Below are 27,999 nucleotides of genomic sequence, written 5' to 3'. Positions count from 1 at the left end.
AAATGAGGAAAGGAGCATTCTCTTCGGTGGTTGCCCCCCTTCCATGGGATCCAGCCCTCCTCCCAGGATCGAGGAGCACCAGAGCATTGAGCTGATGGCAAGAAAGAACCCAATTGCCATGGCAGTCTTCTGCATGCAGAGAAGTCATTATTCTGAGAGTGCCTCTGCCCATGTGACCATAAGTGACTGGTGAGTCAATCTATAGGTAAATCCAACTGATTCAGTGATTCTCTTCTGATCAGGACTAAGAATAGGATAGGATACAGGCTAGGATTTAGGAATGCATGTGGCTAGAACAAGAAATTTCCAAGCAAAGATGGACTGGCAACAGTGTGGAAAATAGGCACTCTCCACGTAGAATCATAGAATTGTAGAGCTGGAGGAGACTACAAAGACCACCCAGTCCAACCCCTTGCCATGCAGGAAATCTCAATCAAAGCATCCCTGACAGATGGCCCCCTCCCCATTTAGACACTGGTGAAAATAATTATTTCATTTTTGCAAATGAGACTATTTCTCTGAGCTTAACTGCTGTGTTTGTCTATGTCAGTCATAGTAGGAGCAAGAAGTGTGCACCTCCTCCCTCTGCTTGCTAAAGCCACATAGAAGTTGAGGCATGTACGTTTGTGTGCATTGTTTCAGAATGGACCTATTGTCAAAATCACATTCATCTAAACTATCTGATGTTCTGTTCTTGACTGTTTATTGATCCATTTCCTGTATTGCTATGTACTGTTTATGTATTATCCTACTTGTGAGTATGTATTTTCCGTGGATAATGATTAACCTTCCATTTTGAAGCCAAGCCCTCCCTCCTGTCCATCTGCCTTGGTCCAGGCCTCAGAGGCTGAGAGGAACTGCTGGACCTCTTACCCTTTCCCGTCACCACTCCCTTCTCCTTCTGTGTCATGTCTTTTTAGATTGTAAGCCTGAGGGCAGGGAACCGTCTAACTAAAAAAATTGCATGTACAGCGCTGTGTAAATTTACAGCGCTTCATAAATAAAGGTTAATAATAATAATAATAATAATAATCTTCTCCTTGCGTATTTTTTAAAAGCATGCACACTGCTGAATGTGTTGCACTTGATACATGAAAAGTCTATAAATGTACAGGTTTATGCGTGAAGATTACTCCCTGGATTATGCTCATTTTTGGGAAGTGAAGATGTAAGTAAATTCATTATATAAACCAAGTGAATCAAATACCTCACAAAACTCTAGAAAACACCAGATACACACACAGTCCCCAAACAAAGGACTGACTGGCGCATTGTGTGTCTGGGGTCTGGAAATCTCACTTCCACCTTCTGGGAAGACAATGCTGCAAGAGACTGATTTGGGGCTTGATGCCTGCAAAGCATGGACTCACTCTCTCAGCTGCTGCCCTTCCACACAAACCTGGGCTGAAACATTTAAACAAAGGTCATCTTTCAGCTCCAGGAATAAAAGCCTACCTTCAGTACAAAGACACTGACTTCTTCAGCTCCAGAAAGGCCTCTTCTGCAGTCCTTTATGGCCGGAGCTTCCCTGGGTCAGAGGCCGTCTCCTCAGCCGTAGAGAAGGGTTGCTCTGAGTGCGAAAGAGGAGGAGGTCCACAGGGCTGAGGGAGGGAAGGCAATGGGAAAAGGTCAGTGCCAATGGCCATGGAGGGCAGAAGGTGACAATGCCTAGGAAACTCCTCTGAGTCCCAGCCATTCTAGGAATGAGTGGCAGGAGTGAGTCCAGGGGGCTGAGGGGGTCTCCTTTCCCAAAGGGGGAGGCAAGGACGGAAGGACCCTCCCTAGCTAGGGCCCAAAGGGAGGGTCTCTTTCCCAACTCTCTCTCCCAGCCCTCAAATCCCAGCCTCCCCACTGGCCCTGAGTCCCTGCCTCTTCTTCCTCAGAGCCCCCCACAGGCCCCTTCCTTCCTTCCTTCCCCCCAAAATGGAGGGGCAGAGGCACAAAGGAACACACTTCTTTCCTTTTGGCCCAAGGAGCCTGGCCTCCTTCTGACTCTGGAGCCTCAGGAGAGAAAGAGAGGCCTCTGTTCAACTGAGGCCTCAGAGAAGGTTCCGGAACATTATTCCCCACAGTCACAAGCAGCAGAAAATGGCCTCCGGAACACAAAATGGCCAGGGATGGTGGAAGGGACTGGGATTCCAACCAATCAGTTCTAGGGATAGTGGGAGGGACTGGGATTCTAGAACACAAAATGGCCACCAGAACACAAAATGGCCACTGGGATACAAAATGGCTGCCCCTTCCTCATCGCTTGGCAGTTGGCAGTCTGAGGCCTTCAGGGAATCCAAATTGGTGGATGAAAGGGCCCCAAAGTCAGAAGGGATCCCAAATAGGATTTCCAAACCTTAACAACACCTAGACATTTTCCTGATGCTATTGAAAGTGAAACTGATCCCCTCCTTAATTACAATCAATAGTGAAGGATGTTAATACTAATATTAAGAGTGCCCATCGTCCGCAACCCAGCTCAGGTCTTGACCGCTCAGGGAGGCCAGTCCAGCTGCAGGTGGCCCTCCGTCTGTCCTCCTTTCCTTCTGCATTCCTCCTCTTTTCCCCAGCATCAGCCCCTTTCCCAAGAAGACTGCATCTGCACTATAGAAATAAAGCACTTTGACACCGCTTTAACCGCTCAGTGCTATGGAATCCTGGGATTTTATCTTTGGACACTTAGCCTTCTCTGCCAGAGAGCTCTCATGCCACAACAAACTACAGATCCCAGGATTCCATAGGATGGAGCCAGGAGAGTTAAAGTGGTTTCTAACCAGATGATTTCTGTAGTGCAGATAGAGCCCAAGTCAGTTGTAAAAGGATAAAAGCAACCAGGTGAAATTTTTATTCTGTTAAAAATGGTTTTACTTTTTTAAAATATAAGCAGTTTGTTTTTCTGTCTAATCCTTATTCTTCTAGTTGTTGTTTCTTTGTATGTTGGTTTGTTTCATTCTTGGTAATATGAGTTATTCTGGTCGGTCTCCTTCCTTCTTGCCTGAAAGTCTATTAATACGAAAACTGGGGAGTCTTTTTAAACTTTCCAGAGGAGCCACTTTTGGCCTTGTTTGGGGGACTAACCTCCTCTTAGAAGCCAAAGCCCTATGTTTCTGAATAAAAATAATAAGGCTTGTATTAAAACTATCCTCCCCATTTCTGATCCCTTTTAAAACCCATGTTCCCCAGAAGAAGCAGAGCTTTGTAATAAGAAAACCCTCTCAGAAAAGAGACACAAAAAACACACAGACACACTTCCTTCCTTTTGGCCCAAGGAGCCTGGCCTCCTTCTCTCTCTGGAGCCTCAGGAAAGAAAGAGAAGCCTCTGTTCAACTGAGGCCTTAGAGAAGGTTCTGGAACATTGTTCCCCACAGTCACAAGCAGCACAAAATGGCCACCAGAACACAAAATGGCTGGTAGAATACAAAATGGCTGCCAGAACACAAAATGGCCACCAGAACACAAAATGGCTGCTAGAAGACAAAATGGCTACCAGAACACAAAATTGCTGCCGGAACACAAAATGTTTGCTGTACCACAAAATGGCTGCCAGAACACAAATTGGCTGCCAGAACACAAAATGGTCACTGGAACACAAAATGGCCGCTGGGACAAAAAATGGCTACTTCTGTCTGAGGGCTTGGCAGTTGGCAGTTTGAGGCCTTCAGGAGAGAGAGACACTGAGGGAAGAGTGGAAGGAGGTCCTGGAGGGAGGGGGCCTTGGGAGATATAGGGCCTTCCTGAGATATTCGGTGTTCACTTCTTAACAAAGGGGTTTCTGGCCTCATAAAGGATTTGGGGCAAACTGGACCTGAAAGGCAGTAGTAGCCTTTTCTCTTGCCAATGGGATTTAAAGTGCATTTTCTGGACTGGACTGGATCTCCCAGCATCCACATGGCCAGAGAGAGGAGGGGTCCTGCCTTGCAGTAAGGCCCCTCCAATCCTTCTGAACCAAGGACTACAACTCCCACATCTTCTTTCTTTCTTTCTTTCTTTCTTTCTTTCTTTCTTTCTTTCTTTCTTTCTCCCTAGCTGCCTTGTGTTAGTGGTGTTACTGGACTTGTTGTCGTTGTGTGCCTCCAAGTTGTTCCTGACCTATGCCGACCCTAAGGGAAGCTCTTTCTTGGCCGCAAACTGTCCATAGCCTGCAATGCATTTCCAAATTCTGTTGGCAGTCCCTCCCTCCCAACACTTTCTCATTTACCTCAAAACCAGCGCAAAGCTGGCAGATGGAAAGAGGTTTTAAAGCAGCATTTAAATCTGCCATATTTTATTAAAAGACTAAATGTCCCAAATGCTATTATCAGTTTTGTAGCTATTATTACAGAAAGACGCAGAGTGCAAACTCCTCAAGTACCTTTATTTTCTGGAGTGAGATGGGCTTTTCAAATGACTCACTGTGATGATCTCCGGTGGTCCAAGCAGCCAAACTGCGGCCCTGTAATAATAATAATAATAATAATAATAATAATAATAATAATAATAATTTTATACCCCTCTCTTCAGCCAAAAGGCTATCAGAGTGGATTACAAATTGTTAATTAGACATTTAGACATTATGGCTCTTAGCCCAGCAGACCCTTGAATTCCTTAAATAACGCTGCCATCATCCAGTGAATTATAAAAGGACTTCCCTTAACCTACATTGGGACCAGTTAAGGAACCTTATTTCTCCTTCTTTACTGATCTTCCCAAGCATCAACTGAGCCAAAAGACGTGTAAAAGGAGCGTCGAGTAGAAGATACTCCAAGGAGATATTTACTATAAATAACAAAATATAACTAAAATGTAAGTCATACAAGATATTAAGAATCTTGCAGGTTACAATATTTGTAAGTATATAATATTCAATTCATGCAAGCTATTAAAATAATAAATAGACCTAAACATCCAATTCTGAGACTAACTTCCAAGATCCGCTCTTTAACTCTCTCTCTCGATCTCCAACCGACACAATTCCCCCAACTGTCTCTTGGTCTCTCAGGCCTTATATCTCCTTCTCACGGAAACTTCCAGAAGAACCTTCATCTTGCTCTCTGATTGGTCAAGAGAGCCTTCCATAGCAGTGATGTCATTCTGCATTTGCATAAACCTCCCTTTTCTGCCTGAAGAAGACCTCCATTGACTGGAGCCCAGTCATTACACTTTCCCAAGGCAAGGCTTGCACCTATTTCCCAATGTTGTTCTTGGGGTCTGCCTTCCAGTTGTTTCCAGGTCTTATGGTGACTTTATGGGAGTCTCTGAAGGGGTTTTCTTGGCAGGTTTCTTCAGAGTGGGTTTCCCATGGCCATCCTCTGAGGCTGAGAGAGTGTGACTTGCCCAAGGCTTCAGTGGTTTTGAAGCCTTTTTGCTTTATCTTCTAGAAGGAAGCTGAGGTGTTGCTTCTTGCATTGAAGAGTGAGAGGAACCTTGTGGCATCCAAAAGGCTAACATTTTCTGGAGTTATGTCTGATAATATGAATATACAGGATTGCAATCCCTGTTCGTTTATTAAAAGGTTTATAGTGCACCCCATATCATAGAATCTCATAGCTATGTCCCTTAATAGCAGTTAACCAAATTAAACAGTATATAAAACAAAAACATGGAACAAGCTAGACAAGAGGCCTCCAGGCTGCACCTGGCTCTTTTGCATTGGTGGCGGCAGTGGAGCTGCGGCTGTGAGGAGGCCAAGCCTCAGACACCTCTCCGCCGTCGCCGCCGGCAACTCCTGTGGTGGTGATGGTGACGGCGGAGAGGAGGCCAAGGAGAGTGCCAGAGGCGTCCTCTCCGCCGCTGCCTTTGCGTGAGGGCCAGGTGCTGGGCTGGAGTCTTCTTGGCCTCCAACACCCAAACCTGGCCCTTTTGTGCTTGCGGTGGCAGCAAGGAGGCTGAGGAGGCATCTGGTGTTGCTGCTCCGCCACCTCGGGCTCCTCGTTGCCAAGGCCAGGGGAGAGGCGAGGTGTTTCTCCTGGAGGCCAAGTGTGCAGGCAGTGGAGCGAAGGCCGAGGAGTACTGCCAGAGGCCTCTTCGGCCCCCTCTCCACTGCCGCCATGGCGCAAGGGCCGTGTGGGGCTATTGGAGGCCAAGAGGCTTCTGAGTCACCACCCGGCCCTTCAGCGGTCATGACAGTGGAGCGTCTGGTGCTGATCCTCTGCCTCCTCTTCGCTGCCACCGCAGCAATCACTGCCACCTCCGCAGAAGGGCCGGATGGTGGGCTGGAGCCCTCTTGGCCTCCAACATCCCCACGCGGCCTTTCCCCCGACCGTGGCGGTGAGGAGGGAAAAAGTTGGGAAGGGGAGGAGAGGAGAGGGACTTTTGTCCCCAATGTTGGCACGTGTGGATTTGAGCATACGCGGATTTTGGTATACGCCGGGGAGCGGAACGGATCCCCCACGTATACCAGGGCCCCACTATATTTGCAAGCAAAGGAGGGCCAAGAGAGCCCTGGAGAGCCTTGCCTTGGGGTGGCTCTGGATCTCTGGTGCCTAACAAACTACAAATCCCAGGATACCTCAGGATGGAGCCAGGAGAGTTAACACAGTTTCGAACTGGAATATTTCTGCAGTGCAGACACAGCCTGAGCTGGTTGTAAAAGGGTAGAAGCGCCCAAGTCTGGTTTTTTTCCTCTCTTAATAATGCTTTTACTTTCAAAAACTAAGCGCTTTGTTTTGTTATTTTTGTTGTTGTTTGTTTGTTTCATTCTTGGTAATATGAGATGGTCTGGTTTGTCAACTTCATTCATGCATTAAAATCTCTTAATAATAAAACTGAAGAGACTTTTAAAACCTCCCAGAGGAGCTACTTTTAGCCTTTTGGCGGGGGGGGGGGGGATCCTCCTCTTAGAAGCCAAAGCCTGATGTTATGAAGAATAATAATAATGCTTGTATTAAAACTATCCTCTCCATTTCTGATCCCCTTTAAAACCCATGTTCCCCAGAAGGAGCAGAGCTGTGTCTATTTGAAAAGACACACAAAACACACAAAAATAAACACACTTCCTTCCTTTTGGCCCAAGGAGCCTGGCTTCCTTATCTCTCTAAAGCCTCAGGAGAGAAAGAGAGACCACTGTTCAACTGAGGCCTCAGAGAAGGTTCTGGAACATTATTCACCACAGTCACAAGCAGCACAAAATGGGCGCCAGAACACAAGGAGGCAGGGACTGGGATTCCAGCCAATCAGGGCCAGGGACACAAAATGGCTGCCAGAAAACAAAATGGCCTCCGGAACAGAAAATGTGAGTCTGGGGCAGGGGGTGGGGTCTTCCAGGTCCTCTGCCCTCATTGGCCAGCCTCAAGAAGAGGAGGAGCTTCTGCTTCTCTATTTAGCTCTGCGTGCGGAAAAGTGACCGAGGAGAGAAGCAGAGTGTCAGAGGGAGAAAGAGACAGATAGAGAGACAGGAAGGAAGGAGGAGAGAGGAGTAGAGTGTAAGAGAGATAAAGAGACAGACAGGAAGGGAGGAAGGAATGAAGGAAGGAGAGAGGAGCAGAGTGTAAGAGAGAGAAAGAGACAGACAGGGAGGAAGGAAGGAAGGAAGGAGAGAGGAGCAGAGTGTCAGAGGGAGAAAGAGACAGAGAGACAGGAAGGAAGGAGGAGAGAGGAGGAGAGTGTAAGAGAGATAAAGAGACAGACAGGAAGGGAGGAAGGAAGGAAGGAAGGAGAGAGGAGCAGAGTGTAAGAGAGAGAAAGAGACAGACAGAGAGGGAGGAAGGAAGGAAGGAAGGAAGGAAGGAAGGAAGGAGAGAGAAGCAGAGTGTCAGAGAGAGAAAGAGACAGATAGAGAGACAGGAAGGAAGGAGGAGAGAGGAGTAGAGTGTAAGAGAGATAAAGAGACAGACAGGAAGGGAGGAAGGAAGGAAGGAAGGAAGGAAGGAGAGAGGAGCAGAGTGTCAGAGGGAGAAAGAGACAGATAGAGAGACAGGAAGGAAGGAGGAGAGAGGAATAGAGTGTAAGAGAGATAAAGAGACAGACAGGAAGGGAGGAAGGAATGAAGGAAGGAAGGAGAGAGGAGCAGAGTGTAAGAGAGAGAAAGAGACAGACAGGGAGGAAGGAAGGAAGGAAGGAGAGAGGAGCAGAGTGTCAGAGGGAGAAAGAGACAGAGAGACAGGAAGGAAGGAGGAGAGAGGAGGAGAGTGTAAGAGAGATAAAGAGACAGACAGGAAGGGAGGAAGGAAGGAAGGAAGGAGAGAGGAGCAGAGTGTAAGAGAGAGAAAGAGACAGACAGAGAGGGAGGAAGGAAGGAAGGAAGGAAGGAAGGAAGGAAGGAAGGAGAGAGAAGCAGAGTGTCAGAGAGAGAAAGAGACAGATAGAGAGACAGGAAGGAAGGAGGAGAGAGGAGTAGAGTGTAAGAGAGATAAAGAGACAGACAGGAAGGGAGGAAGGAAGGAAGGAAGGAAGGAAGGAGAGAGGAGCAGAGTGTCAGAGGGAGAAAGAGACAGATAGAGAGACAGGAAGGAAGGAGGAGAGAGGAATAGAGTGTAAGAGAGATAAAGAGACAGACAGGAAGGGAGGAAGGAATGAAGGAAGGAAGGAGAGAGGAGCAGAGTGTAAGAGAGAGAAAGAGACAGACAGAGAGGGAGGAAGGAAGGAAGGAAGGAGAGAGGAGCAGAGTGTCAGAGGGAGAAAGAGACAGATAGAGAGACAGGAAGGAAGGAGGAGAAAGGAGTAGAGTGTAAGAGAGATAAAGAGACAGACAGGAAGGGAGGAAGGAGTGAGGGGAGTGAAGCGACAGCAGAGGGACACGACCTGGAACCACTAGGCTTCACTGATGCACTGAGATCTGGCGGGGCCTGCCTTGGGTCTACTGCTGCTGCTTTCCTTTGGCTACTGCCATTAAGGAGGGGAGGAAGGAGGCCCAGCAGTCCTTCTAGGCATGGCCCACTCTCTCTGAAGTCCCAAAGGGGATTTCAGTGCTTTTAATGGTGGCGCTCATGCTGTAGCAAAGATGATGATGATGATGATGATGATGATGATGATGATGATGATGATGATGATGATGATGATGATGATGATTTTATCAGGCCTAGGGGGGAGGATAGAGCTGCTGCCAGACCTTAATCATCATTAATGTCACCTTCCTGTGCCTTCTTGCTTTGCACCACTGTAATGGCCATGGCTCAGTGGTATGGAACTCTGGGAATGTTCTTTTGGTTTGGCATTTTAGGTGTTGTTAAGGTTTGGAAATACTGTTTGAGGACCCTTCCGACTTTGGGGCCCTTTCCTCCTCCATTATGGCTTCCCTGAAGGCCTCAAACTGCCAAGTACCAAGCGCTGAGACAGAGGTGGCCATTTTGTGCTTCTTGTGACTATGGGGAATAATGTTCCAGAACCTTCTCTGAGCCTCAGTTGAACAGAGGCTTCTCTTTCTCTCCTGAGGCTCCAGAGTCAGAAGGAGGCCAGGCTCCTTGGGCCAAAAGGAAGGAAGTGTGTCTCTTTGTGTGTCTTTTGTGTGTATGTTTTCTGAGAGGGTTTTCGTAATACACAGCTCTGATCCTTCTGGGGAACATGGGTTTTAAAAGGGATCAGAAATGGGGAGGATAGTTTTAATACAAGCCTTATTCTTCTGCTTCACAAACATTGGGCTTTGGCTTCTAAGAGGAGGCTTCTCCCCTGAAAAAGGCCAAAAGTGGCTCCTTTGGGAGGTTTTAAAAGTCTCCCCAGTTTCCTTATTAATAGATTTTGAGGCAAGAAGGAAGGAGACAGACCAGAATAACCCATATTACCAAGAATGAAACAAACAAAAAGAGAAACAAACAAGAACAACAAAAATAATGATTAGACAGAAAAACAAACTGCTTATATTTTAAAAAAGCAAAACCATTTTTTACAGGATAAAAATTTGACTTGGGTGCCTCTATTCTTTTACAACCAACTTAGGCTCTATCTGCACTGCAGAAATAATCTGTTTCGAAACTGCTTTAACTCTCCTGGTTCCATCCTATGGAATCCTGGGATGTGTAGTTTGTTGTGGCATGAGAGCTCTCTGGCAGAGAAGGCTAATGTCCCAAAGGTAAAATCCCAGGATTCCATAGCACCGAGCAGTTAAAGCGGTGTCAAAGTGTCTTATTTCTAAGTGCGGATGCAGCCTTCTTGGGAAAGGGGCTGATGCTGGGGAAAAGAGGAGGAATGCAGAAGGAAAGGAGGACGGACGGACGGAGGGCCACCTGCAGCTGGACTGGCCTCCCTGAGCGGTCAAGACCTGAGCTGGGTTGTGGACGATGGGCACTCTTAATATCAATATTAATATCTTTCACTATTGATTGTAATTAAGGAGGGGATCAGATTCCTCCTTTCAATAGCATCAGGAAAATGTTTAGGTGTTGTTAAGTTTGCAAATCCTGTTTGGGGTCCCTTCCGACTTTAGGGCCCTTTCATCCTCCATTTTGGGTTCCCTGAAGGCTGCCAACTGCCAAGCACTGAGGCAGAGGGAGCCATTTTGTGTCCCGGTGGACTTTTTCGTTTCTGTCAGCCATTTTGTGTTCTGGTGGACATTTTGTGCTGCTTGTGAATGTGGGGAATAATGTTCTGGAACATTCTCTGAAGCCTCAGTTGAACATGTCAGGGAATGACATGGATGTGGCCACTAGGTGGAGCTGTTGTGCAAGTTATATACATCTCTAGTGGCAGTTATATGTGTCAGCATTCGAACAGTGCATCATTGGAATGTTGATGCAACTGTCAACTGTCCTTCCTAACTGTCACTGAGAGACAGAGTGAGACAGTTGGTGTGTGAGAGCAACTGCCTCTCTGTGGATGGTGTTACTGTGGCTGCATCACAGGTTGTGTTATTATTGTTGGTTGGTGTAAATAGTGTGTATTAGAGACGGTTGTCCAATACACTGTGTGTGTGTGTGTGTGTGTCTGTGTGTGTGTATATATATATATATATATATATTGTAAATATTGCAAACGAAGATTAAAGTCCTCATGAAGAGTGAAGGCTTGTTCTGTGGTTATTTCTCAAGCCTGGAGCTCATGTCCATTTGCAGTGGTGAAGGAATATTTCCTTCTTGACCAGAATACCTTTGCAGACATCTCCACAGATTCCTTCTCCCTGGCGTCCTGTCGACGTGGTTCAACTCAGCAGGTGGTCGTGGTGGACAAAGCACGTCTTTCCACACGCCCCAACAGAACAGAGGTTCCTCTTTCTCTCTCTGAGGCTCCAGAGCGAGAAGGAGGCCAGGTTCCTTGGGCCAAAAAGAGGGTTGTGTGTCCCTTTGTGCCTCTGACCCTCCATTTTGGGGGGAAGGAAGGAAGGAAGGAAGGAAGGAAGGAAGGAAGGAAGGAAGGAAGGGGCCTGTGGGGGTCTGAGGAAGGGAGGCAGGACCAGTGGAGAGGCTGGGCTTTGGGGGCTGAGAGAGAGAGAGGTGGGGAAAGAGACCCTCCCTTTGGGCCCTAGCTGGGGAGGGTCCACCGGTCCTTGCCTCCCCCTTTGGGAAAGGAGACCCCCTCAGCCCCTGGACTAACTCCTGACACTCATTCCTAGGGCTGGGACTCAGAGGAGTTTCCTAGGCATTGTCACCTTCTGCCCTCCATGGCCTTTGGCACTGACCTTTTCCCATTGCCTTCCCTCCCTCAGCCCTGTGGACCTCCTCCTCCTTCGCACTCACAGCAACCCTTCTCTACGGCTGAGGAGACGGCCTCTGACCCAGGGAAGCTCCGGCCATAAAGGACTGCAGAAGAGGCCTTTCTGGGGCTGAAGAAGTCAGTGTCTTTGTACTGAAGGTAGGTCTTTATTCCTGGAGCTGAAAGATGACCTTTGTTTAAATGTTTCAGTCCAGAATTGTATGGAAATGTTGCAGCTGAGAGAGTGAGCCCATGCTTTGCAGGCATAAAGCCCCAAATTCGCTCTCTAACAGCATTGTCTTCCCAGAAGGTGGAAGGGAGATTTCCAGACCTCAGACACACAGTGAGTCCTTTTTATGGGAACTGTGTGTGTATGTGTTGTTTACTAGAACTTTGTGAGATATTAGTTTCACTGGGTTTATAAAATGAATTTATATACGTCTTCACTTACCCCAAATGAGCATAATCCAGGGTGCAATATTCAAGTCATAAACCTATACATTTATAGATATTTGTTATATCAAGTGCAACATATTCAGCAGTGTGCATCTTTTTAAAAAATATTCAAGGAAAAATGAAGAAATTGTGATTTTAACAATAGATCCATTCAGAAACAATGCACACAAATGTATATGCCTCAATTTCTATGTGGCTTTAGCAAGAAGAGGGCGGAGGTTCATACTTCATGCTCCTGCTATGACTGACATAGGAAACGCAGCAGTTAAACTTAGAAAAATAGTCTCATCTGCAAAAATAAAGTAATTATTTTGACCAGTGTTTAAATGGGGAGGGGGCCATGATGATGGGAGGGCATGGATTAGATCTGTAAGGTAATTCATGTCTCATCCAGCCCTAGAGCTAGAGCTTCTCCACCTGGGACATAAAGCAGGTCCTCCCCCTCCTCCTCTGTGTGAAAGAGAAGTCAAATTCTCATCAGTGATGATGACACAGCATGAAAAATTTGCATTCCTGAATTTAAAAATCTGAGGAGTCCAGAATCCTGTTGGTTAACCCTAGAGAGCAGACCCACTGAAACCATAAGTGACTGGTGGGTCAACATGTAGATAAACCCAATTGATTCAGTGATTGTACTCTGATCAGGACTAGGCATAGGATACAGGCTAGGATTTAGGTCTGCATGTGGCTAGACCAGGATATTCCCAAGACAAGATGGATAGACAACAGTGTGGAAAATGGGCACTCTCCACATGGGCAAAGACACTCTCAGAATTGTGACTTCTCTGCATGCAGAAGGCTGCCATGGGAATTGGATGCTCCCTTTCCATCAGCTCAATCCTCTGGTGCCCCCTGATCCTGGGAGAAGGGCTGGATCCCATGGAAGGGGAGCAACCTGAGAAGAGAGAGCTCCTTTCCTGCCCTTCTTGACCGGGGGCCTCCCTGGGGAAGGACCATTTGTAGACCCTTTCCACCCAGAGCAAGACTGGAGCATAGAGAGTTCTGCCGGTTTGGCCATTGGGAGAATGAGGAACCACCAGGCCAGACAGCCTGACCCAGCAAAACCCTCTATGCTCCAGTGTTGCTCCGAGTGGAATCAGACTACAACTGGCCATTCACTGACCCAGGTCCTACCATAGAGTTGTGGAAGCCATCCCGCATGGCCATTCCATGCCTGGTGAGAGTGTTGGTGTGAGGTATTAGAGAAGCATCCAGCTGTGTTTCTGTAGTCAGAAGCAAAATGAAGAAATCTTCTTCTGAGGGTAACTGGGGACCTCTGCAGAGGTTTCAGCAGATAATGCACTCATTTCACATCCAGCTATGAGGACATAGTCAGGACCCTTTCCAATTCCCCATCCCCTGATCCCCAGCTACTCTCACAAGGCATGGAGTAAGTGTTGTGTAGGGGAGCTGCAGTGAGTCTGTGCTAGGTCCAGGGGGTTTTGTTTGGTGCAGAGGGAGGAAGGGGATGCTCACCTCTACATCGGCCCAAAGGAGGCATATATTACCTGCGTATGTCATCAGCAGGATGCTGTTCTCTGTGTCTTTGACTGCTGCAGGGTTTCTTGCTAAACCAAGCCTTACCCTGGTCTCTTTTCTCAGGAACTTCATCACGATCCCCTTGTACACAGCGTTGGGACATTGTTTGCTGGAAGTGACCAAAGTGCAGGGCCACCAGGATCCCCCTGCCCACCTGATGGCCAACACAAAGGCCAAGCAGACGGAGCTGGGCTCCAACAGAAAGAGGCTACCGAGGGTTAACAGCTCTTTGGTAAGTTGCCATCCTGACTGTTATTTTCATCTGTGTCTGGGCTGGATCATGAAAGCAAGCGAAGAAGATACTGTCCCGGTTTGGCAGAGAGTGTCCTGGTTAATCCTCTGTCTCCTCATTTTTTCAGGGGCTTAGGAAATGTCCTATTTCACTCTCCTCCTCCCATTTCCTCCTTTCTCCTCAGGTCAGTTAAGTTGTTGCAAAGTGCATTCCAGGTTCAAAAGAGTCTACAGCCCATCAATGCAAAAGAGGGGAGAGGGGAGGAGAGAAGGGGGCAGGGCCTTGCCCTTGCCAGGAGTCTGAGCCAAAAGCAAAATGCTGTACCCTTTCTCGCTTGTGTGATCTTTATCATTAACAACTTTGGCCATCTTGACTCACTTCTGGTGTTGTTTCTCCACATGTGTGTTGCTTTCCCCATCTGTGAAATGCTGGATGATATGGAAGAATATCTCTGGACTTAAATTGAGGGTGGGCCCAGTGGCCCTGAAACCCAGAGTACTCCCCAGAACTGTTTATTAAAAATGAAATTTGCCTCTGTAATTAGGTGAAATATGGCTATATGAAAACTAATATACATGTTGGAATAGCCAGTATGTTAATCAATCAATAATATTCCAGAAATGGCAAAAATATATTGTTTATCATATTGTATATTATATTGAAAGGATTTGAGACAAACTGGATGTCAAAGGCTGTAGCTTTTTGCTTTCTTGCAGAATTTAAAGTTTATTTCCTGGACTGAATTCTGAAGTGTTGAAATAATATTTGCAATGCACCATGTGCTTTCCTCCCCTTTTGTTTAGTCACTCTCTGGATCAGGGCTATTTTCTATTGCAGGTGACCTTTGCGGATGTGGCTGTATATTTCACTGAGGAGGAATGGAAACTGTTAACGAAGAAACAGAGACTGATGTACAGTTATGTGATGATGGAGAATTATGGAAATGTAGCCTCTGTGGGTAAGGAACCTGAATCCATTTCACTTCCTTTGAAGACTGAGGGCCCTTTCATAATTCACTGTCAGAGTGCTATGATTCCACTTTAGAATTATAAAATCAAAGAGTTGAAATAGACCACAAGGACCATCCGGTTCAATATTCTGCCACGCAGGAATAGACATTCAAAGCACCCCCAAGAGATGGCCAACCAGCCTCTGTTTAAAGACCTCCAAAGAAAGCGACTCCACCAAACTCTGAGGGAGTATATTCCACTTTTGAAGAGCTCTTACTATCAGGAAATTCCTCCTAAAGCTTAAGTGGAATCTCTTGTCCCTGTGGCTTGCATCCATTGTGCCATGTCCATTAATTTGAAATTAATAATAATAATAATAATAATAATAATAATAATAAACCATAATGCGATGCCACCATGCTCTGATGGAGTATATTCCACTGTTGAATAGCTCTTATTGTCAGGAAGTTCCTCCTAATATTTTGGTGGAACCTTTTTTCCTGTGGCTTGTGTGATCGAGTTTGGATTTATATAAATTTTGGGTACCAAGCGATCAAAAATCATGACCCCTGACTGACCCCATCACAGCCGCCATTATCCCAAAAGCGAGCTGACCACGTAGCCAGACAAGCCTAGCAGGCCATGGCTAAAGCAGAAAGGTAGATTTAAACCTTTAAAACCAGTTCTGGGAGTTGCCATTGTCGCAGGCAACCTGAATGAGGACAAAGGAAGTTTGCCTCACCTATTGATGGTATTAAGTACCCAGCCATCTACATAGTAGTCTTCTCCCAAAGAAGTGGCAGACTCTTTTGTGTATCCATTGTTTAACTTTAGTCTTAGTCAATAGATAGCCATGAAGACCTTTGTTCCGCAGGTAGCTATAGCCTAAGGATACGTTTCGCAGTATAAATAAGACCCAGATTCCAGCCCTCCTTTGGGCTTTTTGAGCTACAGTTCCAAACCTCAACTCTGTCGAGCAATCGCTCCGGAGCTCTCTTGGGCACTGTGCCCTGCTGAAATCACTTGGGCAAGCCAAAGCCCACTGTCTCTTTCGGGCCTCTTGTTAGCTTAGCCCGCTGGAACTTAGCTCCTAGCCATCGCGGTTGCCGCTTGCTTTCTGTTCCCTGCTGCCGTGTTCACTTACCAACATCCCTCACATCTGTCGCTTGGAGAAGACTCCTAAGGTAAATATTTCACCGGTGCCTCTATCCTTTCTCCTTTATCCCCAACTCTTCCCCTCCCTTGCTTTAGCATTGAATGTGCATGTGCGTGTGTGATCCCTTTTTGGTTGTGTGGCTTTAATAAATGTTTATATTTTATTTGCAACTCATTGACATTGCAGTCTCTGTTTCTTGGGGTTGGACTATATGACCTCTAGTATACACATAGGGACCCAATCCTCTGCGTGCGTTGTTAGGACACGCCTCTTGTAAATTTGAGCTAATTAAATTCCCCTGATTCGATCCTTCCTAACACTTGCGTCCATTGTTCTGTGTCCTTTGTTCTAGAGCAGCAGAAAGCAAGCTTGCTCCATACTCAGTATCTCTTCAAATATTTGAACAGGGCTGTCATATCCACTCTTAACCTTCTCTTCTCCAAGCTAAACATACCCAGCTCCCTAAGTCAGTCCTCAGAGAGCATGGTTTCCAGACCATTCACCATTTTGGTTTCCTTCCTCTGGACATGCTCCAGTTTCTCAACATCTGTTTGAATTGTGGTGCCCAGATTTGGACACAAGATCATTGCAAGTGAGCCCTGACCAAAACAGAATAGAGTGGAACTATTACTTCCCTTGATCTTGACACTATACTCCTATTGATACAGCCTAGGATCACATTGGCCTTTTTAGCTGCTGCATCACACTGTTGACACATGTTCAACTTGTGCTCTACTACCATTCCTAGTTCCCTTTCACATGTAATTTAATTGCCATAACAACTTCCTGTGGAATCTTGGAATTTCTAGTTTTAGTGAGGCACTATTGTTCTCCGCTTTGTAAGGATTCTCAATATCCAATCCTAAACTGCCAATTCTGAAATTTTGTGGTAAGGAGCCATGGAGATTAATGCTTTTTGCCCCTAAATGGTCCTCAGCCCTTTCCTGAGCAAGTTTCCTGGCTTTTGTGGCCCCTCTTCCAGCCTTTTGAGGCTCTGGAGAGGCTTCATGGGACAAAGGCCTCCCTTGGCCCTGCAATGGATCAGAGAGGGCCCAACAGTGGCAAAATGGCCTCCACTTCCACAAAGGGATGCTGTGGGATATTGAGGGGCAAAACATTAAACCATATTTTTAGGCAACACAATTTGGGGTTTCCCCTGAGTTCCCCTGGGGTCCAATGTGACCATCCCACTTCCGAATAGTAGTCCATCCCTGTCTTAGAGATGCCTTAAGGTTGTTTTAAGGCTCATCCCTCACACTTGACCCTCACTAATATCAGAAACCAGGTCCCAGACTCCTTGTTCTGCCTTTCCTAATGCATTAGTTGTATAATGATTGTCTTGCCATTCTCAAGAAATGAGCCTCAAAGTGTCCCTTTTGTGCATCACACTCTGTGGGTGTGTGTCTGTGATAGAGAGATGGAGGCAATGTGAAAAACAGAAAGGCAGGGAAGAGATGTTGAAGGTCAAATGGTAAAGCAGTGCAGATGGGCAATAGGGAAGGTTGGAGAGCGGAAGGAGAAAGGGAAGGGGATCAGGCCTCTGGGATCCAGGAGGGGAAGGCAGGAGCAAAGCCAGGATCGCCTAGCTTGAAAAACACACAAAGCATCACAAGAAGTAATTTGTATTGTAGCAATAAGGGTAAACATCAATCCATAAAATGAAATCCTAAACCTGGCAGGTAAAAATTGTCCCAAATAACTTTGAGAAATATAGACTTAAAATAGTAGCTTTGGCACGGTTGCTTAGAAAGTTGTATCCTAATCGAGTATCTCCCAAGCTGAGTTATATAACATTTCAAGCAGAATACAAGCTGCACATGGCGTGTTTATAGTGTTTATAGTGGCAGTCCACTCATTAACTTCAAACTTCTAAAATGATTCATATAAAACAGAACAGTCAAATGGATATAGTGCAGAAAACACCGTATACAATCCCATTAATTCCAAAATGGAAGTTGTATAAAAATGTAATAGCCTGACTCTTGGTCATAATTATTTCAAGATATTTCATGGGTGTTTCTACATCTGTTCCAAAAAAAAAATCTGCTACAAATAATCGCAGATGCACAATATCTGGCAACTTTAACAGTTACCTGCTCCTAATAATACAATTATTTGCAAGCTCTCCTCTCCGACTTCCATCAACTTCACCATCCCTTGTACACACTACTCTAATCCACACCAATCCACATGTGAGCTGTATACTGTATTGGTTGTGAGTCATCTCCTGGTGCCACACAGCATGAAGGGACCTCTGCAGTTAGCTTCCATCATGCCTTGGTCTCTGACTCAGGACTTTATGGCAGTCTCACAGGATATAATGCCACTTGCCAATCAAACTATTTCTCCACATGTTTAACAGAATATTTTTGCAACATTCCTTTTTCTGACTATCTGCTTCCAGTGATTCCCTTAAGTCCCCCTCCAATCTCTTCTTTGTTAACTCCTATAAATAAGGATACAATTGTTCCATGGATTTAGGGGCATAAGTAGTATGGTCATGCTTGGGTTACTAACAGAAACTCTCTTAATTTAATCTCTAATAAGGAGGGGTTAAAGAGGGCTAAATCATGGGTAACACCCTCCTCTCTTAACACTGTGCTTCTTTACAGAAAAATATTTGAGTCATGAGAGAATCCACACAGGAAAGAAGTCACATAAATGTCAGCATTGTGGGAGACATTTTGCTTACAAGTCAATGCTTGTCATGCATCGAAGGGTCCATACAGGAGAGAAGCCATTCAAATGCCAGCATTGTGGGAAATGTTTTTATATGAAGTCAGTCCTGGTGGCACATCAGAGAGTCCACACAGGAGAGAAGCCATACAAATGCCAGCATTGTGGGAAATGTTTTTATATGAAGTCAGTCCTAGTGGCACATCAGAGAGTCCACACAGGAGAGAAGCCATACAAATGCCAGCATTGTGAGAAATGTTTTACTTCGAAGTCAAACCTAGTGAGACATCAGATAGTCCACACAGGAGAGAAGCCATACAAATGCCAGCATTGTGGGAAATGTCTTTCTCAGAAGTCAGACCTAGTGACACATCAGAGAGTCCACACAGGAGAGAAGCCATACAAATGCCAGCATTGTGGGAAATGTTTTTATATGAAGTCAGTCCTAGTGGCACATCAGAGAGTCCACACAGGAGAGAAGCCATACAAATGCCAGCATTGTGAGAAATGTTTTACTTCGAAGTCAAACCTAGTGACACATCAGAGAGCCCACACAGGAGAGAAGCCATACAAATGCCAGCATTGTGGCAAATGTTTTTCTCAGAAGTCAGTCCTAGTGACACATCAGAGAGTCCACACAGGAGAGAAGCCATACAAATGCCAGAATTATGGGAAATGTTTTTCTTCGAAGTCACACCTAGTGACACATCAGAGAGTCCATACAGGAGAGAAGCCATACAAATGCCAGCATTGTGGGAAATGTTTTTCTTCGAAGTCAAACCTAGTGGCACATCAGAGAGCCCACACAGGAGAGAAGCCATACAAATGCCAGCATTGTGGCAAATGTTTTTCTCAGATGTCAGTCCTAGTGACACATCAGAGAGTCCACACAGGAGAGAAGCCATACAAATGCCAGCATTGTGGGAAATGTTTTTCTTCGAAGTCACACCTAGTGACACATCAGAGAGTCCACACAGGAGAGAAGCCATACAAATGCCAGCATTGTGGGAAATGTTTTTCTTCGAAGTCACACCTAGTGACACATCAGAGAGTCCACACAGGAGAGAAGCCATACAAATGCCAGCATTGTGGGAAATGTTTTTCTTCGAAGTCACACCTAGTGACACATCAGAGAGTCCACACAGGAGAGAAGCCATACAAATGCCAGCATTGTGGGAAATCTTTTTATATGAAGTCAGTCCTAGTGACACATCAGAGAGCCCACACAGGAGAGAAGCCATACAAATGCCAGCATTGTGGGAAATCTTTTTATATGAAGTCAGTCCTAGTGAAACATCAGAGAGTCCACACAGGAGAGAAGCCATACAAATGCCAGCATTGTGAGAAATGTTTTACTTCAAAGTCACACCAAGTGAGACATCAAAGAATCCACACTGGACAGAAGCCATAAAAATGCCAGCAGTGAACTAACATTATTTTTGTCAATAAGGAATACAAAAAATATATTTGCAAGCCTGCTGTGCTAAGAAAAGGCCCTTGTGATTTTGTTTTTCTGTCCATATGTCTGTTTATGTTTTAAAATTGTATTTTGTTAGATTTAGGTTTTAATTGCTAATAGGATAGATAATTGTTTTGGGTTTTAACTTTGGCTGGAGATTGTGGTTCGTGGTATAGGTTAGCTAAATGGGGGGCTGGGATTTGTTGCAGTTGGTTAGAATAGTTTTGGGAATGATAGCGTTTGGAATTTGTGGGATGTTGGCTGAAGAAAGTGGAGGCTGATATTAACAGGAAGGTGGCTAGTTTCTGGGAATGGCAAAGGGGGGCTTGTTACCTGTGGGGCCTAGACTGTGGGAATTGAAGGTGGGGGCTAGGTTTTAAGAGGGTGGAGTTTTAGGTTTGGGGGTTTTAATGTATTGTTTGGATTGGAGTGGGCAGTTCTGACGTAAACGCTGAATTTCTGACTATGTGTTCTCAATAAAATTCTTTGTTGTTTCAACAGACTGGACTCATTGGTGTACAGAAGTTCTGCATTTGCCCAAAATTTACCCTTTCTTCTCTCCTCAGCCATCATCTCCATTCCCAGCTATAAGAACAGCAGAGGCAAACACACATACATTTATATATATATATGTATATGTGTGTGTGTGTGTGTGTATTATATCTACATACATACAGTATACATAGACTTTATTTCCAATGCAGAGCCTTCCTTTCTTGACTTTCCTGGGCTCCATTGTGGCCTATTCGAAGTGTCCTCAAAATAAGGAAGGAAGGGGAGGTCACTGAACCCCCGGCACACTCCTTCCCTTCCCTCAAAGGCCGCCAGTGGAATAAACAGCAGGAGCAGTAAAGCCCTGGTGATCCCTGCGCATGATCAGAAGGGGTCTTTGGATGTATGTGCGCATGCACAGTCTCAGCCCTAAAGCCATTGCTGCCCTCACACTCTGTTCTGAGGGAAGGAAGGATGGAAATGGGGGGAAACCGTTGTTTGTTCAGAGGAATGGCTGGAATGTCTTCGGGGGGGGGGGGGGGCTTGGGGATTATAAGAAGAAGGAATCCCCTCTTCTCCCCCCAACCAAAACACAGGGGGCCTGCCAGGTCTCCTCTCCCTCTTTCCTTCCCTTCCCCCTCCTCGGGGGATTCCTTGGGGCCCTGGTACTTGGGGGTTATCATGAGAAGAGAGGGAAGGGGGACCATTGGAGACAGGCAAGACCATGGAGGGGGGTCCAAAGATAAAAAGGGCTTTGAGAAGCCCCCTCCATCCTGGAAAGTGGGGCAGAGGAGAGGCCCTGCCTTCTGATGCCTCATTTGGAGAAGATTTTTGTGCCAAATAAAGAGCACCACACAGCATAGGCTTCAATAGCATTGGAAACAACATTATTTGGGGGGGAGGAGTTTTCTCTGGGGTCTTGGGGGGAGGAGGGGGGAATCTGGGACCTGACTCAGGCACTCCCCCCCCCCCAGAACCCATTATTAGAGCCTTCCACAGCTCACTGTGATGCTTTAAATGACCATTTTGCAAATAAAATCTCTCAGATAAGAGCCAACTTGGATGCTGACATTATTGCTGATGCTATAGGTGAGTTGTCCAGTGACTCTGTGAATGGGATCATCCTGGATCAATTTAAATCTGTGAGTACTGAAGCCATGGACAAGCTCCTTGGAAGTGTGAAGAAGACAACTTGCCCTCTCAACCCTTGCCTTTCATGGCTAGTCATCCAAGGAGGAGATGCACTTAGGACTTACCTGAGATATATCATAGATGCATCTCTGAGGGAGGGCTATTTTCCATCTTCCATAAATGAAGCGGTGGTACAGCCGCTTCTGAAAAAGCTCTCCCTAAATCCCTTGGACATGAACAAATACAGACTGGTCTCCCATCTTCCATTTCTAAACAAGATGATTGAGAAAGCTGTTGCTCTTCAACTCCACGTGGTCTTGGATGAAACAGATTATCTAGACCCTTTTCAAATTGGCTTCAGGATGGGATACGGAGTCGAGACTGTTATGGTCGCCTTAGTAGATTATCTCCGCTTGAGTATGGACAGGGGAAGTGCAACCCTGCTGGTGCTTTTGGATCTCTCAGGGTCCTTCGATACCATCAACCATGGCATCTTTCTTGAACGTCTGAAGGAATTGGGGACGAGGAGGCAATGCATTGCAGTGGTTCTGGTCCTATCTCTTGGGCAGATTCTAGATGGAGAATCTTGGGGATAGTTGGTCCTCTAAGAGGAAGCTTAAATCTGATGTTCCTTAGGACACATAAACATGAAGCTGCTGGGAGAGATCATCTGGAGACATGGCATTGGGTGTTATCAGTATGCTGAGGAATCCCAGATATATCTCTCCATGTCCCGGACTTCAGCGTCAACTAAGAAAGGCATCTCCCCTCTGAATGAATGTCTTGAAGAAGTAATGGGCTGGATGAGAAAAAAACAGAATGAAGCTGAATCCAGATAAGACAGAGCTGCGTAATGTTGGAGATCCTAATCCAGGTATGGAGGTTTGACACGTGTGATCCACCTGTATAAGGGGTCACACTTTCCCTAAAGGACTATGTTAGTAGTTTGGGGGATGCTCCTGGATCCATCACTCCAGATGTCAGCTCAGATACATGTGACGGCGAGGAGTGCCTATTATCTCCTTCAGTTGATATGCTAACTGCACCCAGTCCTGGAAGCTGAAGTCCTAAACACTATAGTTCTGATCTTAATTTTATTTCATTATATTTATCAATTATTTCTAATAACTGATTTTCTGAATATATATCTGCTCACCTTTTTCCTCAAATAATTTTTCAAAATATGTAGTGAAAGTATTTTTAATTTTCTCTTGTTCCGTTATGATTGTGTTATTTTGTTTAATTTTAGTTATCATTTTCTTTTCTCTCTCATTCTTTAATCTATTAGCCATCCGTCGGCTTATTTTATTAGCATTCTCAAATTGATTTTGCTTTGATCTTCTTAAATTTATAGCTATTTCCTCTGTCATTTTTTCTCTAATTGTTGTTTCAATAGTTTTATTTCATTCATTATTTTTATCCCCTTTTGTTTGTTGTAGTTTTTGTTCTCTAATTTTAAATTCATTCCTAATTTTTTCCTCTTTCTGCTTTTCTCATTTTTTATTTCCATTGTTCTTTGTATAAATAGTCCCCTTACAAATGCCTTACTAGTATCCCATACAACCTTCATTTTTACCTCCTTTCCACTGTTTTCTTTAAAAAACCATCTTTAACTCTCTCTTTACCTTATTTACAAATTCTTCGTCATCTAGGATATCCTCTTTCATTCTCTATCCTATATTTTGGTCCCAATTTATATTTAATTCCAGCTCTATCATATTATGATCCGACATCGTCCTTGGCCAAATTTCCATTTTTTTCACTTTAGTAACCAGTTGCTTCGTCACGAAAAACATATCCAACCTTGAGAAGGATTTATGTGCATCTGAATAGAAGGTATACCCTCCTTTGTTCCCATTACAATGTGACCAAACATCTAACAAATTAAATTCCTCTTTTAAAACAAAAAACCTCTTGGTAATTTTCCTTGTCTTTTCTTAATTACTTTTTTCTGGGATTTCCTGTCCCAAATTGGATTTAGAACTCCATTGAAATCTCCTGTCAAGATTAATTTGTCATTATCAACTTCTCTCTTAACCTCCGCCAAATTTCTATAAAAGGTTTCCTTCTTCTCTAATGGCCCATAAACATTAATCAGTACATATTTAACATTATCTATCAAAATCTCCACACACAACAATCTACCGTCTTTATCTTTCTTCAGTAGCTTTGCTGCATACCTTTTATTCACAAAGATTGCAACTCCCCTCTTCCTTTTATTTACTGTGGCACAAAATAATGTCCCCAATTTACTATTTCTCAAATATTTTATATCTCCACCTTTTATTTTTGTTTCCTGTAAACACAATCAATCAAAATTATTCTTCCCTAGATACTGCATTACATGCTTTCTCTTTCTCTCTTGGCTTATTCCTTTTACATTCCACGAAACTATTTTAAGCCCCATTTTCCTTTTAGAGAGGTTCTTATGTCTTTTATGTAGACTTTCCTATCTCTCCTGAGTAACCCTCTTCTGAGCTTTTGTTTCCCAAATTGTCAGTATTTACCTCCTTAATCCCTAGATTATCTCTCCTTCCTTGCCCTTTTCTCTGGGTCTTTTCTTCTCTTTGTCTATTTACACTTTCTCCTTCCTTCTTGTCCCTTTCTTTATTTCTTTCTTCTTGCTCTCTGTTATCTCTGCTTAATCTCTCATAAAAGGCTTTTCCTTGTTCTATTGTACTTATCCTATATCTCCTCTGATGGTAATGAAAGATCACTCCTTCTATCTTATCCCATCTGTACATTACCTCATTCTTATTGCAAAAGAATATTGTTAGGAATTTATATTCCTGTCTCTTTCTAATTATTTGCAATGAAAAATCCTTATAAATTTCCACTATTCTATCTTCCACAATCAATTTTTTCTCATAATTTCGTTGCAATATTTGCTCTCTCATCCTTGAGCTTGTAAAACATACCGTAATGTCTCTGTCCAATTTCCTTTCCTTTGCTATCTTTGAGCTAAGTCTAAATATCTTATCAATCTGTGCCTCCATCAAATCCTCCTCAATATCCACATATTTTGCCAGCATAGGTATACTTTTGTCATATATTTGTTTGTCTTGTTCTTTACTTTCCCTAATTTTAATTGCCCTTTCCCTATATCTGACCTGCTGCAGAAGATTACTCTGTTGTTCCCTTAATTGAGCCTTTTTCCAATTCTTCTGTTTTTTTTCCAGACTTTCCGTTCTTTCTAATACTTCCTCCACCTCCACTTTTACTCCTGATATCTCTTTAGCTAAATTGTCTATTTCCCCCCCTAATCCATCTAGAGGAAAGGAGATTAAATGATGATCAGAAAGTGGAAAGTCAGGTGCCAGGTAGTCAGAAATGGCGCAGTTTGCAGCAAGAACCAGGTCAAGACAGTGACCAAGAGAATGACTTGAAGAGTTGGAGTGTGGTTGGAGGCCAAAAGAAGCCAGGAGAGAGTTAAAGCGAGATGTTGTTGGGTTATTGGAATCATCAACGTGGATATTAAAGTCACCTAGGATCAAAGTGGGGACTGAATCTGAAAGAAAGAATGTCAGCCATGATTCGAAGTCTGAGAGGAACTGGGTGGCAGAACCAGGAGGGCGATAGATAACTGCAACACGGAGCTGTAGAGGAGAAAAGAGTCTAATAGGATGAAACTCAAAAGAAGAGGAATGATAGCTGGTGGGGAAGATAGAACTTGGAACTGGCAGGAGTTAGATAGCAAGATACCAACCCCTCCTCCTCGACCCTCAGGGCGGCTGGAGTGGGTGAAGGAGAGACCACCAAAAGAAAGGGCAGCAGAGGTTGTAGTATCATGGGCTGGGAGCCAGGTTTCTGTGAGAGCGAGGAGGTTAAAGGATTTAGAGAGAAAAAGGTCATGAATTGCTGTTGCTTTAGGGGCAGCAGAGCGGCAGTTCCAGAGGGAACAGAGGAAGGGAAGCAGGGAGACAGGGAGAGGCCGAATGGGGATCAGGTTAGGAGAAATGTGGGGAGCCATGGGAAAGATAGGATTCACTGCCCAGTGATTAACGGGGGAAGGTGTGACACAACAGCAAGGATGACCCTAGCAAAAACAGCAAGGATGACCCTAGCAAAAGAATGGAGACAAAGGAAAGTTCTTGAAGTAGAGGAAGGCTGTTAGGACTATTTGATGCATTGGAAGCAGATGAACTCACAAGGATCTTACAGAAACAAAACAAAACTAAAATGTATAGATTGATAGAAGACTGGGATAAAGTGCTGGACTATATCAAAAAAGAAAGGAAGACTGAAGGGCATACAACGGATAAAGAGAAAACAAAGACGCAGCAAATAACATACACTTTGGAAGTCTTTTAGTTTGTTTGTTGTGGAATCTGAGGTTGGATGTATGGTGAGTTTCAATGTAATTTAGTATGTTTTACAAGTTTTGTCGCTTGTGAATATTTGTATTTGTCAAGTCTTTTAATTGTATCTGTGTTATTGTTGTTGGACCCATAGGTTTTTTTTCCCCTTTTACCAATAAAGTTTTAAAAAGTACAGAATCCTGAAATCTAGAAAGCATATCCAGGAGAAGGTATTTAGGCCACACTGCAAACAATAACCTCCAAATTCCACAAAACAGTGATACCTTTCTCCTGTTTGATGTTTAACGCTTTTTCCCAATGAAGAACCCAGTTGAGCTTCAAAAGCTTGTTTTAACTATTTTGTGCATTTTGGCTGGCCACTAAAGGTATCCCTGTTTTGTGGATTGTGGGTGTGATTGTGGTTTGCTGTATGGTCCGGGCAGCATGGCAACCTCTGGATATGATCCCTAGAGTAGGAATCCCTCTTCGTCTCATGGCTGTTTGGGGCTTTTCTCCCTCCCTCCCTCCCTCTCTGCCCCATAGAAGTCAAGGGTACTTACCTTTGCTAAGGTCTCTTCCAAGGGGCTAGGATTCAAAGACATAGGTTCAATTTGCATTACAGAAATCATGCATTTCAACACTGCTTTAACTGCCATGGCTCAATTCTATGGAGATCTGGGATCTGTAGTTTTGTGAGCTATGTCGCCTCTCTCAGGGAGCTCTAGTGTGAAAAGAGACTACAAATCCCAGAATCCCATAGCATTGAGAAATGGCAGTTAAAGCAATGTCAAACTGCATGAATTCTGCTGTGCAGATTCAACCATAAGCCATGTTATTCAGGAATATCAGTATCCTAAGGGATCTTGTAGCACCTTTGTTACTAACTGAGTGAAAAAAGTTGTAGTATATGCTTTGTAGACTTGCGTCTGGAGTTTTGTGGAAGAGAGTCATGGCAATCCTAGTAGCCAGAACCTTCTTTTGTCCTCCATTTTGGGAGAGGAGAGAGGGAGGCCGAATGGAGAGCTCCCTGGAAAAGAAGCCATGCCTGTCCAGGCTGAGAGGCCAGAGACCTAGGAGCAGGGCCTCTGCGGTTGGGGAGGAGTCGCTGTCTGAAGCATTGGACCTTCTGGGACCTTCCTTTTGTGCCCATGGAATACAACTGCTTGTTCCCACCAAGAACCCAAAATAGTCCTCTCCGACATCCCTTTCTGGGAGCATTGGTGAACTGCCCTGGGCCCTACTACGTTGCAAGAAATAAAAATACACATTTGAAATAATGTAAAACAGCTCATGCTTAAATAACACATGCCTTAAAAGATTCTCCCCATCCCACCCTGGGCTTCCCTTTCAGGTTAAAAATGTGGTGGGCAAAGCATGACCCACGGCTCCATGCATCAGGGACTTCTCTGTAACCCACAGCGGTCAAAAATGTCTGGGATCTTTTCGTGATCTTGGGATGTGAGGGGCATTTCCGCCATGTTTTGTGGGACCCCAGGATCAATATAATGCCATAAACTGAGGTGTCCTCTGTTTGCTTCCCAGAAGCATGGCGAAAACGTCCCTCATGTTGATGTTTCTAATTGTTGCTTGCTTATTTTAACCAATTTTATTTTATATTATTGCCTATTGTTTTATACATATTTTGTAGATTGGCAGGTTTTATTTTTATTGACTTGACCATTTGTATGTACAGCACTGTGTACATTTACAGCGCTATAGAAATAAATGATGATGATGATGATGATGATGATGATGATGATGATGATAAGTTGCACTCTCTCAGCCTCAGAGGATGGCCATGGGAAACCCACTCTGAAGGAACCTGCCAAGAAAACCCCTTCAGAGACTCCCATAAAGTCACCATAAGACCTGGAAACAACTGGAAGGCAGACCCCAAGAACAACATTGGGAAATAGGGGCAAGCCTTGCCTTGGGAAAGTGTAATGACTGGGCTCCAGTCAATGGAGGTCTTCTTCAGGCAGAAAAGGGAGGTTTATGCAAATGCAGAATGACATCACTGCTACGGAAGGCTCTCTTGACCAATCAGAGAGCAAGATGAAGGTCCTTCTGGAACCTTCCGTGAG

The 27,999-nt window shown here is 44.7% G+C and overlaps 2 protein-coding genes across 2 annotated transcripts in view; one reads left to right on the top strand and one right to left on the bottom strand.

The window, feature by feature from the left end:
- Nucleotides 1–27,999, bottom strand: part of LOC149301651 (uncharacterized) — a 51,615-nt gene that overhangs the window by 5,581 nt on the left and 18,035 nt on the right. The window lies entirely within an intron of this gene.
- Nucleotides 44–19,948, top strand: LOC149301652 (uncharacterized). The gene is made up of 5 exons (XM_089484260.1): nt 44–189; nt 13,585–13,753; nt 14,591–14,711; nt 18,472–18,531; nt 18,643–19,948. Exons 1-5 carry the CDS (start codon nt 44–46, stop codon nt 19,944–19,946), a joined length of 1,800 nt encoding a protein of 599 aa, XP_089340386.1. The 3' UTR covers nt 19,947–19,948.

The sequence above is a fragment of the Sceloporus occidentalis genome, unplaced genomic scaffold, assembly GCF_023333645.1.
Source record: "Sceloporus occidentalis isolate IW3139 unplaced genomic scaffold, rSceOcc1.0.p SCAF_21, whole genome shotgun sequence".
NCBI classification, from domain to species: domain Eukaryota; kingdom Metazoa; phylum Chordata; class Lepidosauria; order Squamata; family Phrynosomatidae; genus Sceloporus; species Sceloporus occidentalis.
This window is presented reverse-complemented; position numbering and strand designations above follow the sequence as displayed.

Excerpts from the sequence above, each read along its gene's own strand:
- LOC149301652 (XM_089484260.1), top strand. The coding sequence starts at position 44 with ATGGGATCCAGCCCTCCTCCCAGGATCGAGGAGCACCAGAGCATTGAG. Across the intron at positions 190-13,584 it reads CATGTGACCATAAGTGACTG|GAACTTCATCACGATCCCCT; the intron begins GTGAGTCAATCT and ends CTCTTTTCTCAG. Across the intron at positions 13,754-14,590 it reads CGAGGGTTAACAGCTCTTTG|GTGACCTTTGCGGATGTGGC; the intron begins GTAAGTTGCCAT and ends TTTCTATTGCAG.